Source organism: Anastrepha ludens, chromosome 5 (genome assembly GCF_028408465.1).
Source record: "Anastrepha ludens isolate Willacy chromosome 5, idAnaLude1.1, whole genome shotgun sequence".
NCBI classification, from domain to species: Eukaryota; Metazoa; Arthropoda; class Insecta; order Diptera; family Tephritidae; genus Anastrepha; species Anastrepha ludens.
Genome location: NC_071501.1, coordinates 25,100,051 through 25,119,875, shown reverse-complemented (window position 1 = coordinate 25,119,875; position 19,825 = coordinate 25,100,051). Strand labels below are relative to the sequence as shown.

The 19,825-nt window shown below is 37.0% G+C and overlaps 1 protein-coding gene across 7 annotated transcripts in view; it reads right to left on the bottom strand.

The window, feature by feature from the left end:
- Positions 1 to 239: 239 nt before the first annotated feature.
- The window catches only part of LOC128865096 (uncharacterized), a 102,664-nt gene continuing 83,078 nt past the window's right edge, over positions 240 to 19,825 (bottom strand). For all 7 annotated transcript variants that reach the window (XM_054105060.1, XM_054105058.1, XM_054105061.1 and 4 more), the window contains one exon: positions 240 to 2,104. In XM_054105060.1, coding sequence (XP_053961035.1) covers positions 1,248 to 2,104 — 857 coding nt within the window. In that variant the 3' untranslated portion in view covers positions 240 to 1,247. The remainder of the gene's footprint in view (positions 2,105 to 19,825) is intronic.

The following is a 19,825-nucleotide window of genomic DNA, read 5'->3' as shown; positions in this document are numbered from 1 at the left end:
TTATTATTTAATTTATTTAAATAATATTCAATTTTTTATAAAAACTTAAGTTTTTTTGGTACGAAATTTTAATAAAAATAAATCATTTAATTTAAAAAAATTTAAAAGAAGAAAATTAATTGAAAAAAGCATTTGTTTTTCATATATGATTTTTTTTTCATTAAAATTTTTATAAAAATTTATTTTTTTATTACATTTTTTTCTTATTTAAATTGTTTTTAAAATTAAAAATGTAATAATAGTTTTTAAAAAAGCTTACATTTTGTTGGTACCAAATTTTATATGAATTTCTGCTTTTTTTCGAATTTATTTTTCATTATTTTCAGTGCGCTCTAAATGAGATTTTGCTTATTGGAAAACAATTATGTCACACCGTCCTATCATAAACCTCGATTGCCAGTCACACTTGCATGAGATAATAAAATATTATATATAGTATATCAGAGAGCTTTGTGCAACTTATTAAGCGGCTTGGAACGAAAAATTTGTTATTCAGGTCCTTCATTTTATTTATTTATTTATTTTATCGCTTTATTAATTAATTTATTTACCTGAAATATAATTATAACTGATTTATTACACAATTGAGGCAACTAGCAGCAGGGGCTGTCAATTTAGTTTCGTACTGAGAAGTGATGCCTAAAGGTATGCAACAATTCACGAAAATGTGACTCGCATTCGAGATAAATGATGAAGCAGGTGAATCGAATATCATTTTGAAAACAATTCAGTTCAAGATTGTACGTAATAATTTATTTTGAATATCCACAGTTGAATTATAACTACAATAAATATTTTATACGCAGCTAAATTTCCCTTGATTACTTCGGAACTCACGTTTCTTTTAAGTACTTATTTATGTTACAAAATTTAATAGTTCGTGGGAATATCAAAAAGATAATTCTGTAGGATTGGCGCGGGAATGAGCAACCCATTTTCTTAGCAAATTTAAGAAAATATACAAAATAAACTACAAATAAATGCTCAGATATTTACAATCGAATATAATCGAACTTTATTTATTATAAAAAATTTAGCGCCCACTTTCGAAAAAACCACCTAACCTTAATATTTTTATTTACTTTATTTTTTTAGGTTCAAGTTCAGGCAGCTCCACTGTCTAATACTCTAATTTTTTACACTCTCTCCTTAGCGCTCACTTAAGTACATACAACAGCATGCCATCGCACACTATCCCCCCTTCCATCCGCGCTCGTTAAGTTCTTCTCCACCATTTCCCACTCTTTCTAGTCCAGCTGCTTACCCTCCTCCTTATTCTTGCGGAACGACACTGAGTGTATCAGCAATGGCGGCAAATTGCCACGCAACATTTGCAGTCGCTTACTTTTACCCTTCTCGCCCTTGTGCATGCCTTCAGTGGACATTGACATAGAATTTGTAGATGACGATGATGGTGCGGACGATAGCATTTCATTGCTCTGCGTCTGCATTGCTGCCGCTGAGCGACGGAAATAACGCGGCATCGAGTAGTCATACTGATTGACGCGCGCCGCATTGGCCGTCTGTATGGAGTAGAGACTTTGCGAGACCCGATACTTTTCTATAGTAGGTGTATCTTCGTAGTTCTTCGGCAGATTGCTAAACGATATGGATGGTACTTCGGGTGTCATGCTAATGCGAGAACCGGAACCGGTAATCGAAAAGATGTCGGTCTCACTGGCCGCGCTGCGCACATTGAAATGTGGCACACTGGTTGCGCTGCGTTTGAGCTTGCGCGGCGATGTTAAACCCGAACTGGTGGTCATCAAGTGTGTTTGGCGATCGATGAAGCGCGGTGGACGGAGTATCACCTCGTTCGAGTCGGGCTTTGACGGTTGAACACGATCCATACCTTCTTCAGCAATCGCGTCGAATTTCTTCGGTGTCAATGTTTGGCTACCCTCGGGCGACGAATCGGTGGTTAAGGTGAAAGTGATGCGTTTTTCTGTGGTGCCATCTGCCGCATCAGCTGGTGTGGTGACAGCGCTGTTGGGCGCAATGCTTTCGGGTGTAACACTTGCGGGTGCAGCACTTTTGGGTGCAACACTTTCGGGCGTCTTCTTTTCGAAATCACCAATAGCAGCATCAACATTGTTGTTATTTCCTAAAAAATAGAAATAGAGAAACGGAGCGAGAGAGAATGTTAGAGAGCGTGGTATTACGGAAGGCGAGTAAGCGAATATGTATGTAAACTACAATAAATATGTGTGAATGCAATGCCTATTTTATACAGGGTGGTCCAATTGAACTCTATGCAACTAAAAACCTTATAACTTTCGAAGCGCTGTGCACATTTCGCCTATTCACAGCGGGTTTTTTTCAACCAACCGTAGTAAATAGTTTGCTACTGTTTTTTAAGATATTTTGTCTGTGTCGTAGACATAGACTCTAGCCGAGACTATAACCGAATATATCATTGGCAGATACAACCAATTCTGAGTCTGTGGTCGAACTTGTCCTCTAATTTGTGATGTGCGACTTGAAGGTGCTCCACAAATGGAGCGACCTAAAGTTTCATGCTAGCTCAAAAAGGCAGGTAATGAGCCCACAATTGATTTCGACCCGGTTCGTACCAAATAATACTCACGCATAAACCCATTCGGCTACGACAGCTGCCAGAAAATTACAATTACAGAGCCCGTTGCTCTATCTCCGTCCCTCTCTTCATCTCTATCTCTACCTCTATCTCTATAACTATCTCTGTCTCTATCTCTAACTATAACTCTAACTCTAACTCTACCTTTACTTTATCTTTATCTTTATCTTTACCGTTATCGATATCTTTATCGTTATCTTTATATTTATATTTATATTTATATTTATATTTATATTTATATTTATATTTATATTTATATTTATTTTTATCTTTATCGTTATCTTTATCTTTATCTTTATCATTATCTTTATCTTTACAGTTGTAAAATATGTTTGCCTATCAAATAACTGCGTTGAGTACTTTTTACTGCACCCAATATGAAAAAGAATACAAAATGTTTCACAAAAACCTATTAAAAAAATTCAGCGTTCTGAAAAGTGGCAGTTCAATTGGACCACCCTGCGTATCTAAGAAATTTGTCTAGCACAAACAAAATATTTACACACGAAAAACACTCAAAAACACTATTTTATAAAATATAAAACAAACTAGGTATGTGTGATAAATAAAATAACAATCAGAGCACCCCTTAAGCACGACTCTCAAACTTCTCATTGCTAGTCGTTTTTATTATCTTTTTTTTTCTGTAATTTGTTCAATATTTTGTATTCAGCCAATTGGGCGATAGCCATTACAACAATTTCATGCACAGCTCATTAGAGTTTTGAGCAACATTTACGGGTACAAAGGGGCATGTGTTAGTATGTTGAAAGCGTATTGCAATTATAGCTATTTTGCAAATAGCAGTTTTGTTAATCATCAGAGAAGAGTAGTATATGTATGGTATGTACATATGTAAATAAAGACAGCGCCACCAACGGAATTCCCCAACTGTAACTCACTCGACTCATTTAATTTTCGTACTGTCCTATACACATAAGTACCCCTATGTGTGTATATATATGTAGGTATATGGCATGTAGATTTTTGTTAAGGAATGCAGAATGTCTGTTATCTCAAGTCTCCTATCGAACATAGTTTTACACATCCCTACTTGAGATTTCGGGCTAAAATCTGCGCTTCAAGTACTGCCTTATAATTAAAAGAATTTTGGCACTAAAAATAAATAAATATACAAAAATATATAAGCAGATTGAAAATAGGTGTAATATAAATTCATAGGTACAGAGATGTAAGTATATATATAATATTTTTATATGATTACGAGTATGTAAATTGAAAGTTACTATCATACTTAGAAAATATTTTTTTTTTTTTGAAAATGTATATGTAGTTTTCTTATTTTATATACAAAAAAGAAAATTTCTTGAATGCAGCAGTGTGCTATTCGACATATTTTCTGCTTGCCTATCCACGCTGAATATACTTGTATGTATGTATGTATGTATGTAAAAACATTGATAAGTTCGCGTAAGAGTCATTAGTTTCAGGCCGATAGCCTCTGCTGCTAGTTGCCTTGATTTTGTAATACGTAACAAAAAGTAAGTAAGTAAATAAACAAATAAATAAATAAATGAATAAATAGTTGCAGCTTTTGCGTGATCTGGCACCTACCGACATTTCGGATTCTGCAGGGTGATTCATCTAGTATTTGGAAAGTAATTGATTTCGAATGTAAAAACCAAAGAAATTGAAAATACAATTTTGAACAAACAAAAAATGTGTTTTCATTGTTAGGCCCGGGACTTTTCAGCCCTTGTGTCATATAAAGTGTAAGCTCTCCTAACGGCCAACTCTACTAGTGGGGCATTTCTATTAGCCGGGCACCTCCCTTGAGCGGGTAATTTTTTCTATACCAAATCTTTTGTATCGGAAGAAGTTACCTTCTTTTGCGTGGGCATCTCTCTTGGACGATCAAAAGCTAATACACCATAGATGTCTCTGGCAAATTTTCAGAATTTAAAAGCGTAAATAAAATTAAAAAAATCGAAGCCCAACTGAACAAAAGAAATGAATGTTTCTGGTATATACATAGATACTACGGAATTCAGAAGGTGTGACCAACATCAGACCGTTAAGCGACTCTCACCGAATTTAATCCAATCAGCTGATTGGCTGACATAACTGGGGCAGCGGTTTGTGTGCGAAAAAACTGAGATTGTGTTGATGATATACGAAAAACAACAACGCAGTCATTGCTAATGCTACTAAGTTGCCGTCCGAACCATGCTCTGAACTCTCGTTTTTTGTGAGAGCGCAACCAAGAACTCATTTGAGTACTTTGCAGCAGGCTGATGAACAGCAGATACACGAAATGAGGGAATGCTAGAAATAAGGCACCAAAAATAGCTGACGACAACAGTTCGTTTCGACATTAGTGCTGCGATGTATGTATACATTTCGCAGAAGAGAGGAAGAGAAAGATAAGAGAGAGAAAAATATCAATGACGAAGGTTGTGCAAGGTTGATATTTTAAGCTAATTAATTGATTGAATTATATTGAAATACTATTTTTTAGGAGGAAAATATCCAAAGTAAATAATAAATGGGTTGAACTAAGTATTATTTTCCCAGGCAGCACAAGACTTGACGAGAGAAATCAAAAACCTGTAGTAATGAAACCACAATCCTGCTGTTGATCAGTAAGGAAAATCAAATCCTGTTGTTTGAGGCGAAATGACGAAAAATCCTGTAGCTTGAGACGAAATGACGGCCGAAAAAGATGAGGTAATTTCTTCAACAATATTTCTTCAATATTCTCCGTTTTATAAAAAAAAATTGAGTGTGGGAATAAGTTTCCGCCCTCGTAAAAGTGGTGTCGAAGCTGATACTATTTTTGTGTTCGCTCTAGTAATATACTGGTGATTTGAAGGGGTATATGTGAGGTCTAGATCGCAGTAGTTGACATTCGTTTGAAGCATAAATCCCCTTTTTTATCTGAAGTCAAAAATGTCTACGTTCGTCCCGAAAAAAACAGCATTTGCGGAAAGTAATGCTTCATTATTAGCTTTTAAAGAAAAGTGCAGCTGAAACGTGTCGTATATTGATCAATATTTACGGTAATCACGCTCCATCAAATACAACTTATAAAGAGTGCTTTCGACGACAATTTCGACGTGAGTCGTAAAGATCGCGAAGGGGTACCGAAAAAATTCGAAAAAATGCGAAGATTCTCAACTACAACAGTCATTGGATGAAGACGCATGTCGAACGCTTGGTGATATGTCTGAAAAGGTGGATGTTGCCCAATCAACTGTCGGTAAACGTTTGCAGACGATGGGAATGGTGCAGAAAGCAGGAAGCAGGTAACTGGGTGACATATCAATTGAAGGAGAGGGATATCGAGATACGTTAGGTGACGTGTGAGATGCTTCTTGAACGGCAGAAAAGAAAAGGTTTTCTGCATCGCATTGTCATTGGCGATGAAAAATGGATCTATTATGATAACCCTAAGCGTCGACAAAGTTGGAGCCTACCAGGTGAACCAGGTCCATCGTAAGCGAAAAAAAAATATTGATGCTTCAAGGGTTATGTTGTGCATCTGGTGGGATCAGAAGGGTGTCATCTCTTATGAACTCCTTAAACCATCTGAAACCATCACTGTGCGATGGTTCGGCCGAAAAGGGACCGTAGACATGACAAACAGATTTTGCTGCATGACATCGCCAGGGCACACGTTGCTAAATCGGTTCAGAAATATTTAGAGGGACTACCTCAGCCGCTGTATTCCCCAGACATTGCACCTTCGGACTACCATCTGTTCCGATCAATGCAGTCAGCCCTTATTGGAGAGCGGTTCACTTCTTACGAGAGCATCGCAAACTGGCTCAATAAATGGATCAATTCAAAAGAACTCGGCTTTTTCGTCAGGGGAATCCGTATGCTGTCTGAAAGATGGAGTAAAGTTGAAGCTTCCAAAGGCACATACTTCACATAATATCAAGTATTATTTAATTATTTAAATAATTCGTAACTTTGGCTAAGAAAGCACGGAAACTTATTCCCATACCCAATATTTCAGTCAAAGCGTACGTATTTTCATGGAAAATAAAACCTACTTATTCTCACATATAACAAGTGCTGATAAACTTTAAAGTGCATAACTCACAAATGTCGAGTACTGTTTTGGTTTACATTTTGAGTGAATATTTGAGTGTTTTAATAAACGTTGCGAGTACCATTAGGGTGATCCAACAATCTCCTAATGTGTGATATTTTTTAAGAATTTATTTCATTTAAGCCATAAAAAATTAAAAGTTATCTGTGTTAATGTGTTTGTTGTTTACACATTCTCTTTTGTTACTTGCTTTTTATTTTATATTTGAAAATTACAAGATTTGTTTAAGCATATAACTTCATCATTATTGCATTATTCTTGCCCTTCAATCGTTGATAATTTTATTTAAATCTTAATTTTTGAATACTTGCTCATTTATGGGGTTAGGGATAGTCAGAGGCCCGAAAAAATGATGATTTTCAATAATTTTTTTTTTGCTAGTCAAATGCGTTATTAATTAATAATAATAATGCATTAATACATCAAATTTGGACTTGAATTTAGGAAAATTTCAAAAAAAAAAATTAATAATTATAAAAGTTATCGCTGTTTGGGTGGAGCCCGTTTCTCCAGAAGTCATCGTTGGAGATTCATCTAAAATCAATCGGACAAGAGAAATTAGTTTTATTAATAGATAATCTTGTGCCTGATTGAAGCTTTCTTGTTTTTTCCAAATTAACTATATGGCGGCCTTAGCAAACATTTTTCAGATTTTCGAGAAAAAAAAACCGACAATTAATTGTTAATAAAAAAAATCGAAATTTTTGAAAAAAAAAAAACGAAATTTTTGAAAAAAATAGAAATTTTTGAAAAAAAAAGAAATTTTTGAAAAACAAAATCGAAATTTTTGAAAAAAAAATTGAAATTAAAAAACAAAAATCTTTCGAGCAGCTACGAGTTTTTTATGGTTTTCAAAAGCTGTACAAATTTTATTGAAATCTTCTAAACGGTTTTTAAATTACAGTGATCACCAGATCATAGTTTTGAGAAAATCGCATTTAAAGTTTTGCTATCGCATGCCGAAGCGCCCTTTGTTAATTGATGAATAACTCGAAAAGTATTTGTCGGATTCACTTCCAATTTTCACACAATATTTCTAAGATATTAGACTTTAAGAAAATGCAAAGAAAAAATCCAATTTTTTGAAAATTCTGAATACCCATACCCAACTTATGTATTTCATACTAATTTTTTTCGCGGCAAAGCAAAGTTTCGGATCTTTTCATCTATGGACCGAACAACGGCTATTTGAAATAGCTTAACCCTTTCGCGATATTGTTGCCATATGGCAACAGTAAACTTTAAAAGGCCGTCAACACTCTCTTGTAAAAAATATCAACTTTTTTGTTACATATTTTCAAAAATTGAAGTTTAATGGTTAAACAGAAATAAAATAAATAATAACCGTCCATTATACATCGGTAATACAACATTTTTAAAGAAAGCCTTCTGGCATATATATAGCACTTCACTCTGAAATTTGTATTTTGCATTTTTAGATTTTTGAGGCATTTTGGGCAAATGTTTTCAACAATTTTTGAATAAAGTATATAGAAAAATGTTCAATCTGTCATTTGGCATATAAATATTTTTTCGCTCGCCATATGGCAACAAATTTCTCGTAAGGTGTTAATTTGCATTAGATTGCAGAAGAAGTTTATTTGCGATTGAAACCAATACAAAACATTTGTTGCCATATGGTAACATTAAAAAAAAGCACTTAACAAAAAGAAAAAATAAAAAAAAAATTATTTGTATTGTTATTGGTCCTAAAATAAATACTCAAAATGGCGCAATAAAAAGATGTACCGAAAGGGTTAAGAACGCGTGCGAAATGAGCGGGCAGAATTCTGCTGCCGAATCCCCTATGGCATCGCAGCCGAAGTTACTTTAACATTTTTGCTTCGGATGGCCAAACCCTGTAATCTACCATCCTTAATAGATACTCCTGTCAAATTTTCGAATATAGCGACTGCTTGTGTTCGAAAAAGTGTTCGTACAGTTAAAAAAATAATAATTTATTTTCATAAATCATAAGTAAAACTAATGGTTCAAAAAAGTTATTGCATATTTTACTACTACAGTGGTATCAATCAAGAAAAAAATAATTAAACTAAAATTTTTAATTCAATTATAATACATTTTAAGTGAGGTGAACAAATAAAAATGCATGTCTTTCAATGCCAAAGTGAAATTCGTACATTATAAAGGGTGGTTAAATTCAAGGGCCGATGTTGAATGTGAACCACACCTAAACGTGAAGTTTTGTCTGCATTTCATTCGACATTTTTCAAGACTAACTCAATTTCAACCATGGAAAGATACACAATAGAGCAACGCGTTAAAGTTATTCAGGCTTATTATGAAAACGGGCGTTCAAACCAAAATGCATATCGTGCGCTTCGTGCCTCAGTGATGCCGCATTTGGGCGAATGATAATCCAAGAGTGATTGCCGAAAAACCAATGCACCCACAAAGAGTGACTATTTGTTGCGGTTTATGGGCCGGTGGCATCATTGGGCCATATTTTATCCAAAATGAGGCCGGTCAGGCAGTTACTGTGAATAGTGTTCGCTATCGTGAGATGATAAAGAACTTCTTATGGCCCGAATTGGAAGATATGGATGTGGACGATATGTGGTTTCAACAGGACGGTGCCATTTCTCACACAGCTAAAGAAACAATGGCTATTTTGCGCGAAAAATTTGATGGCCGAATAATCACACGCCGCGGCGATGTCAATTGACCGCCAAGATCATGTGATTTGACACCGTTGGACTTCTTTTTTTGGGGTTATTTGAAAGAAAAGGCGTACGTCGCTAAGCCAGCAACAATTCAAGAGCTAAGGGATGAGATAATTCGGCACATTAACGGCATAGAACCTCAATTATGTCTCAGCGTCATCGAAAATTTGAAATTTGGACCATCGGATGGAGGTGTGCTGCCGAAGCCGCGGAGGCCATTAGGCCAATGTTTTTTTTATGCGTAATTGAACTACACCAATATTATCATAACAAAGAGAAATGACAATAATTTCCTAAAAGAATTCTATTTTATTCAAAATCAACACCGGCCCTTGAAACTTAACCACCCTTTATTAAAGTAAAGTTAATGTAAATACTAATATTTCGTTTGCATGCCTTTGTTTCTGATAACCGTTTGCAATCTATTTGTCACACTTTTAAAAAGTTTTTCACAAAATCTAGGGTCAAGTTTTTGCAATTTGTCCTGAAGGCACCCTCTTCATGTCATTCTTTGAAATTATGCTAGCTTGCGGATTTAAATCTGGACGTTGGGCTGGTGTATCTATGGCATGCGCGCAATTATATAGCAACCACGATCACACATGCTTCGGGTCATTGTCCTGATAAAAATGCAAATCTTCCCCTACACCAAGTTTTTCTTTACAAAGTGGCAATTTTTCTTTTAAAATGTTAAGATACTACTGTGGGCAAAAAGTAAGGTGAATTTGGTGTAAAATGAAAAATCTTTATTTATTCTTGTAAATCAATTTCATCCCCTTCAAAATAATCCCCTCTCGATGAAATACACTTATGCCAACGTTTTTTCCAATCCCCGAAACATGCCAAATAGTCCATTTCCGGTATAGCCATCAGCACCTTCTTCGATTCAGCTTTTATCTCCTCAATCGACTCGAAACGCGTTCCCCGGAGTGGTCTCTTGAGTTTTGGGAATAGCCAGAAGTCACACGGAGCCAAATCAGGCGAATACGGTGGTTGCGGAACGATATGCTTGGAATTTTTGGCGAAATGGTCACGAAGAACGAGTGCAGTGTGAGACGGTGCATTATCGTGATGCAAAAACCAAGAGTTGTTGGCCCATAATTCTGGTCTTTTTAGACGAATTGCTTCACGTAAACGACGCATAACGCTCAAATAATATTCCTTATTAACAGTTTGGCCAGGTGGAAGGAATTCATAGTCCACCACACCACGAAAATCGAAAAAAACTGTCATCATGACCTTCATTTTTGAACGACTTTGACGTGCTCTTTTCGGTCTGGCCTCGCCTCTAGCACGATATTCGCTTGATTGGTCGGTTGTTTCAGGGTCGTAAGCATAAATCCAAATAAATTCACCTTACTTTTTGCCCCCAGTAGTACATAGCCCGATTCATAATACCCTGAATAAAATGCAATTCTCCCGGACAAGATGCAGAAAATGAACCCCACACCATTACTGACCCAGCACCGTGACCCATCACTGTAGGCTTCATATTTTTGGCAAGTCACGCTTCGTTTGATTAGTCCGGGAGCCAGGGTCATTTTGACCTCATCATTTCATGCCGACTGATTTTAATAATTTAAAATTTTTAACAACTCATTTAATACCGGCGGAAATTTTTTTTGTGTTTTGTTAACATTTAGTAGAATAAAAAAAAATAGTCAGCTGCGCCGTAGAGGGAGGAAAATACGTTAGCTGAACGCAATGATACATTCTTGCTTCGGTTGACGGTCTTCCCACCGCTATAAACGCAGCTAACCATCATTATTATATTTTTATATGTGTCCAAAATTATGTAAAAAAATTTCAATCGGCATAAAGTAGTTTTACTTTTTATTTTATTTTACAAGTTCGCCTGTTCAGCTGACGTATTTTCCCTCTTTTACAGCTCAGCAGACTATTTTTTTTTATTCTACTAAATGTCAACAATACATGAAATAAATTTCAGCCGGTATAAAATGAGTTGGTAGAAATTTTTTTTCCGACACATTTTCACACCGCGGGTGCGCCAGCTGACGTTCACTTTCGTTATTCATGAGAGCTAAATCACAAGTATAGCCAAGAATTGAACGGTATAAAAACGCAGTCCAAAATCGACCCCTGGCCCCGGACTAGATCTTTTCCATACATATCGTCTGCCATCTGAACCAAAAAGGTTGAACTTGCTCTCATCAGTGAAAAGCACGTTCCGTCAAAATGATAAATATTTTGATTGATGTTTCTTAGCAAATCGCAGCCTGGCTTTACGATTACGTTCGTTGATATGGGGTTTACGCCTTGCTCTTTTGCATATCAGCCGTATTGAGTACATTTCTAGTCGTCTGTGGGCAACATTTTTTCCCAAATCGTTTTCGGCGATTTTTGCAAATTTCGGTGCACTTAAAAATGGATCCCTTTTGACTTGCCGTAGAATATATTGTTCATCACTCGGAAAGAAAATTTTGCTATTTGCAATTTTTAATCTATTTTAAACACTTTTATCCTCTTTGTACCGTTTTATGATGTACTGTACGGTCGTCGATCGTCTTCGATTTACAATTTCATATATTTCCCGAAGCGATTTTTGGTTTTTGGTAATGATGAATTACTAATTTTCGCACTTTAACACTGGTTTGTCCCCTTCGTCTGCCCATTTCACATTTTTATTATCCTTTATCAACAAATGACACAATATTTAAGATAAGGCAGAGAAGTTTAATGTTTGGAACTTTACGGAACTCCACTTTAAAAATAACGTGAACTTAGTTGTAATTGCAACCAAAGTTGTCTGATAAATTAACAGTGTACGAGTTTGGCTTTTGCGTTGAAAATGGGAAATAATAAGTAAGGGAGCATTTCAAATTTTGCTTTTGTCGTTTAATGCACTACCCAGTATACTAATTAAATAAAACCAATTTGTTTTTATTGCAAAGCTAATCTCCTCTATTTAATGTAAAACCAAATAAAGGGTTTTCCAATAACAAGTGTTATCTGTCGCTATCGAGAGATGATTAACGATGCTTTATGGCCGGAATTAGATGGTTTTGATCTGGACAACGTTTATTTTCAACAAGACGGCGCTACGTGCCACACAAGCAACGAAACCATTGATATTTTACGGGAAAAGTTTCCGAACCGTGTTATCTCTCGAAGAGGTGATCACAATTGGCCACCGAGATCTTGTGATTTAACACTTCGTGACTTTTTTCTTTGGCCCCACGTGAAAGAGAAGGTCTACGCCAACAGCCCAGAGTCGATTCAAGATCTCAAAGATGGAATTCGTGAGGCTATCGAGGACATAGGGCAGCCACCTTGCAATTCGGTTATGGAAAATTTCATGAAAAGGATATTGTCCTTGCTGTAAGCGTGGTCGTGGTGATCATTTGTTTGATGTTATTTTCCACTATTAACGGCATACCTTCCTCTTTATAATAAAATAAACATCCGATCATTTATATTAAAAAATAGCATTTTTCTTTGAATATCAAAATAAAACCCCTTACTAGATAACCCTATATCAAGGTGGATGTACGAGTTTTGCTTGGAGCTACTGTAGTTTACGTGCACTAAATACGAGTAATTTATTGTAGATACTAATATAATACTAGGTATTTTTTTATTCATACCAGCTAATGAGGAATAAAAGTTATTTATTATTTTCTGTATTCATGCGAACTGGCACCTTCCGAATTCTATGGGTTTGATTCCAACGGCTATTGTTGACGTTTACTTAATTTGTTGGCACGAAGTATATTGTATTTTAGCACTCCATTGTGTATTACTAAGTATTAAAAGCATTGGCCCCTATTATGAGTTGTATTCGATCATCGATATTCGCTGGTTGGCGAAGATCGAAAATCGAATGTCAATTTGGTATTATGAGCGGTGCAACCCTATCGAAATTTTCGTTGTTTACCGAATTTAGAGTCGAATGCAATTTTGCTTTCGATCGTGTAGCGTATAGTGGGAAAACTTGTTAAAGTGTAAGTTGTTTGCGATTATTTATGGTTTTATAGTAACCAAATAATAAATATATACTAATTTTGTTAATATTATGCAGGGCGAAAGTCGTGAGTACCAAACAACAATTAGAAAGGCGAATCCACAATTCGCAAAAGGGATTTGCACCAAACTTCAAGCAGCAAAAAAATGGGAGGAATTTACAACGGAGCTGAATTGCTTGGGACCACCAGTGAGAACGGCAGCAAAATGGATTAAGCTTAATAATGGTTTTTTTTTGTGATGTTTATAGAAATACATTTTCATATTTTTTTCGAATGACGAATAATTTAATAAAGAAAATTTATAACAAAAATAAAACAGAAAGTGTGGTGTAAAGGTTTCTATTTAATTCTTTTTAGATTTTTCTATAATATTCTCAAAATTTCATTTCTTATGTTTTCTAATTCTCCGTTATTTGACTCCACTTCAATATCTTCAGCATCATCGTACACATTGGGTTGAGCAAGTCCTAGCATACCTTCATTACCAATACTCAATTGGTACGATCCCTGAGCACAAACTCGCAGAACTGTGGCTAGCTTTAAAATATTTGGAATCAATTTGGCTCGGGTGCACTGCTGCAACTGGTTTTCTGTACTGGACAGTAGGTTCACAAACGGCTCTTTAGATAATCTAAAGTTCTTTAAAAATCTGTAAGGAAATTTCTGTAATATTAAGTACGTCAACACATTTTGAAAGCTCTAAATTTACTCAGTGGAAGCCATTTCTAGGTGGTTGGATGCGTCCCTCAATTGTTTCCTACTTCTAGCTAGTTCCACTAATCTTTCATCGTCCGATGAATCGTCGAACCACAACTCCGTTGTACTCATTTTCACAAAAAATACTTTTTTTTACCTTTTAAAAATAATGTTAGCAAAGAATTTCAACACAATCGGTTTTTCTTTTATTTTGATTTGCTGTATCAGCTGAGAAAAAATTATCTATTGTAAATGCGTCGAGCGATCGAAATTCACAATAGTCATATTCTTCAACGAATGAGCACCATAATACCAAATGAAAATTCGTTCGATCAGAACTTTCGACTACAGTCGAAGATCGAATGTTGCTCATAATAGGGGCCATTAAGAGTAAATATTCAATTATGTTTGACAGCAGAAATGAGAGAATAATTCCAGATATTTTTGTTACATTTGCGCCGAGATAAGACTTAGTAAGGAAGCTATTTTAAATCATTTACGATAAAAAGTCTCATTTTATTACCTTAACGGACACTAGAATAAAAAATAAGGTCCGAGAAATTGGTTGAGCGGCACAAAACATAATTTCGCTTCGGAATGCGAATACAGCAACAAGATTCTATGGTGCCTACACTCCGGTTCACTTGATTAGAGGCAATAATTTTTATGGAAGAAAATCTTTATATAAGCAACCGTAGTTGATATAGTAATTCAAGGTTAGCTGATAATTCAAATTAAGGCAGTACTTTGCTCGAAAGTAAAAATGCATCAAAATATTATTCCATCTAACGGTATTTCGCAGCAGTAAAACTTCAGCAGCTGCTGCTTTCAGAGAGTACTGCCCAACAAACCGGCATGCACGAGCAATGGAGCAACATTTCTCGTTCTCTACGTACCGCCACCGAAGAAGAAATCGGATTCCGACGAGCCCGAAAAAACAGTTGGTACGACGAGGAATGTAATGCTTCTGCCGAAAGAAAAGATGCCGCCTATAGAGCCACGCTGCGATCGGGCGCAACGCGAGCCATGTGGGATCGCTACAGAGAGCTGAGAAAGGAAAAGAGACGTATTACCCGACAGAAGAACCGAGAGGACGAAATACGTGAGTGCGAGGAGCTTGAGATGCTGGCCAATAGGAACAACGCCCGAAAATTCTACCAGAAAGTTCGGCGGTTTACAGAAGATTTCAAGACCGGGGCGTTTTCCTGTAAGAACAAAGACGGCGATCTGGTGACTGACATCCAGAGCATTCTTAAATTATGGAGGGAACACTTCTCGAACCTGTTAAACAGTGACAGCTGCGCATGTCACAGAGAATGTGAAGATCCCGATACCCCAATCGTTGACGACGGAATTGTCGTTGCGTTACCTAACCATGACGATATGAGAATAGCGATAACGCGTCTAAAGAACATCAAAGCCGCGGGCGCCGACGGACTGCCGGCTGAGCTATTCAAACATGGCGGCGATCGAGCTAGTAAGGTGCAGGTATCAGCTTCTATGCAAAATATGGTCGGATGAAAGCATGCCTGCCGATTGGAATTTACGTATGCTCTGCCCAATCCATAAGAAGGGCGATCCTGCAATTTGTGCCAATTACCGCAGAATTAGTCTTCTAAATATCGCCTATAAGGTTTAAGCGAGCGTATTGTGTGAAAGGCTGAAGCCCACCGTCAACCAACTGATTGGACCTTATCAGTGTCGCCTGGAAAATCTACCATCGACCAAATATTCCCAATATGCCAAATCTTGGAAAAGACCCATGAAAGGAAAATCGACACACACCATATTTTCGTCGACTTCAAAGCTGCATCCGACAAAAGGAATTTCCTGTATGCAGCGATGTCCGAATTCGGTATCCCCGCAAAGCTAATACGGCTATGCAAGATGACGTTGCTCAACACCAGCAGCGCCGTCAGAATTGGGAAGGACCTCTCCGAGCCGCTTGATACCAACCGAGGTTTCAGATAGGGTGACTCGCTGTCGTGTGACTTCTTTAACCTGATGTTGGAGAGGATGGTATGAGCAGCAGAACTTAATCGTTTAGGTTAAATTTTTATAAGAGCGTACAATTGTTGGGGTATGCCGATGATATTGACGTCATCGGTCTTCACAACCGCGCTGTTAGTTCTGCCTTCTCCAAACTGAATAAAGAGGCAAAGCGAATGGGTCTGGTGGTGAACGAGGACAAAACGAAGTACCTCCTGTCATCAAACAAACAGTCGGCGCACTCACGTATCGACACCCACATCACTGTTGACAGTTATGATTTCGAGGTTGTAAAGGACTTCGTTTATTTAGAAACCAGCATTAACACCGATAATAATGTCAGCCTTGAAATCCAACGTAGAATCTCTCTTGCCAACAAGTGCTACTTTGGACTAAGTAGGCAACTGAGCAGTAGAGTCCTCTCTCGACGAATAAAACTAACACTCTACAAGGCTCTCATCATGCCCGTCCTAACGTATGGCGCAGAAGCGTTGACGATGACAACATCCGATGAAGCGACACTTGGAGTGTTTGAGAGAAAGATTCTGGATGGAACGAAGAGCTGTATGAGCTTTACGACGACATAGACATAGCGCAGCGAATTAAGATCCAGCGGCTACGCTGGCTGGGTCATGTTGTCCGAATGGATACAAACGCTCCGGCTCAGAAAGTATTCGATGCGTTACCAGCTGGCTTCCTCTTCCTCTGCATTGGAAAGATCAGGTGGAGAATGACTTGGCTTCACTTGGTGTGTCCAACTGGCGCCGGTTAGCACGAGAAAGAAACGACTGGCGCGCTTTGTTAAACTCGGCCAAAATCGCGTAAGCGGTTATAGCGCCAATTAAGAAGAAGAAGGTCGCTCCTCAGCAGGCAATGGCAAACCTCCGAGTGTATTTCTGCCATGAAAAAGCTCCTCATAAAAATATCTGCCATTCGGAGAAGGCCTTGAAACTGTTGAACTCTCCATTTGTGGAACAACATCAAGACGCACACCACAAATAGGAGGAGGAGCTCGGCCAAACACCCAAAACGGGTGTAGGCGCCAATTATATATATATATATATATACAGTGTCGGATAAAACATATTGGACTGATACCTATTAGTGAAACTAACATAATAATATATATGTACATATAATATATATTATATACAGTCCTGTGCAAAAAAAACCGGGCAGCTAATTTACCCTATTTAAATTTCTATAGCTTGAGTATAAAGCTTCTTGGCGGTAAGTAGCTTTTTTTGTGTATAAATAGAACAGTTTTGAATTAATTCGTATCATAATTTAACCAATAAGTGAAATAGTTGATACGTGGCAAGTGTTAATATCAAAAATATGCCAAGATCGAAGCAAATGCGAGCTCTCGTTAAGGGGCAAATTATTGCACTATCACAGCAAAAATTGTCCGTACGTCAAATTGCTGCTAAAGTAGGCTTCAGAAAATCATCTGTTGCCGATTTTTTAAAGAAATTTGCAGGAACGGCGTCAACGGAGCGAAAGAAAGGATCTGGACGACGAAAAAAGACGTCGCCTGCTGAAGGCCGGATGATTAAGCGGATGTGTATCCAGGACCGTTTCAAATCTTCGGCAGACATCAGGAAGGAGTTCTTGGATGCAACTGGCGTCGAAATAGATTCATCTACTGTGCGTAGGAGATTGATAAATGCCGGTTTTGTAGGAAGACATCCCGCAAAAAAGCCGTTTTTGAACGAAAAAATGCGTCAAAAACGATACCGATGGGCCAAAACTTATGAAAACTGGACTGTCGAGCACTGGAAGAATGTGATTTTTTTTGGATGAATCCAAGTTTAACCTCTTTGGATCGGATGGTATCCACCATGTGAGGCGCAGATCTGGCGAAAGATATAAAACTGGATGCATACTGCCTACTGTAAGACAGTCAGTTGGTAGAATGGTATGGGGCTGCTTCAGCTATGACGGAACGAAAGTACTGGCTCTTATTGATGGTCGGGTGAACGGAGATGCTTACATTTCAATTTTAAATAGGCCTTTAATACCTGTCATTGAGGAGCAGTATTCTCTAAGAACGGATGTTATATTTCAGGATGATTCTGCGCCATGTCACCGATCTCACAAAGTAAATTATGATTTTTGTTAAACCTCCCGAGTGTTTTGTTTAAATGTCGAATCAAAAAACCAATGATTTATTCCTTATTTGTTGCAGGTAAAAGAATTTATGGAAAAAAACGGAATTGTCCAATTGGAATGGCCGGGTAACAGTCCCGACCTAAACCCAATTGAGAACCTCTGGGCCATTGTAAAGAAGCAGGCAGCTGAAAAAAAGCCGAAGAACAAAACTGACCTGGATAACATTATAATGGGCACTTGGCACAACGATATTTCGGAGGAATTGTTGCAAACCCTAGTTACATCAATGCCGAGACGTATTAAAGCGGTAATTAAGGCAAAAGGCGGTGCGACCAAGTATTAAAACTTCAAATTATAACATTTATAATGAAATAATTAATTTTGTTTTGAATTAATTAGCTCTAAGATTATATAATAAGGATAAACTAATAATAAAGCATTCGTTATTGACTACGCTAAAACAAATAAAGTATGAAAATATTAAAAACACGTATGAAATTTATTGATTTTATTTCATACTTTTGTATTAAAAACACAATGGAATATAACCACATTCAAACATATTTGATAAAATCCATACTACTTCAAAAAATGGAGTTTTCAGACTGTCCGGTTTTTTTGCACAGGACTGTATGTACATATATATTCTCGGGATCGGGATTTGAGCAATCGACTTTTCTGTCACCAACTCACCAATATTTTTTCCTCACCACTGCACCTTATTTGTGTTGGCAAGCAAAAACAATTAAGGCATTTTATCTCGTACAACTTCTCTTACACCGGCAAAGCACGCACCCACCCACATAGTTCCCACAGCACATACATACATATTGTGCATACATACATATGTATAGACGTACCTTCGTACGTGGTAAATACGTCATTTTTGTTAGTGGCAGATATGCACAACACAATTTGTAAATAAACGTACATACACACATACATACATACGCACATGTACATACCTGCTCATTAGTTATCTAACAAAATGACTTTAAGCCTCTTCAAACAAATTTTGCATTTCCAACTGAAGGCAGTACGGCCGACAAGCCGTCCCAACCTGTCGCTAACGGGAACATATTTATAATGGTAGTGTTAATAGGCAAAGCTGCGCGAAATAAAAAAGATCATGAAAAGTCTGACTGTGAAAAATGGTTGTGTGGATAAGAACAATAACAATGATGAGTGAAAGGCGTAAAAATAAAATAATTCATAGATAATATGTCTGTGAAAACAAAAATGTCAACACATGATAAACGGTAAATGTTTTAGTCTTCTTCTGGGCACCCTTACAGGCAATAACTCATTGGGTGCACCTGTGTGTGCGTGTGTGTGTGTGTGGGTTTGCTATTAATTTGGTATTTAATGTGGTTTGTTTTTTCTTCCTATTTTTGTTGATTATTTCTGTCTTTCATATTTCCAATCAGCACCACAAATTACCGCACCTTCAACGGGTAATCCATCACAGTGCGATAAGAACGAAAAATGTGTTAATTAAGTTGCTTCTGGTGTGGCGAAATATATACCAGCGTGTGTGTGTGTGTGTGTGTGATATGATATGTGTATTTGTACCAACAGTAATGGCACAATTAAGTAACGACAAATTTAGCACCTACATACATATGTATGCACATATGTACATACATCCATACTTGAAGCGCGTTTTTATCAAATGATAAACTCGCTT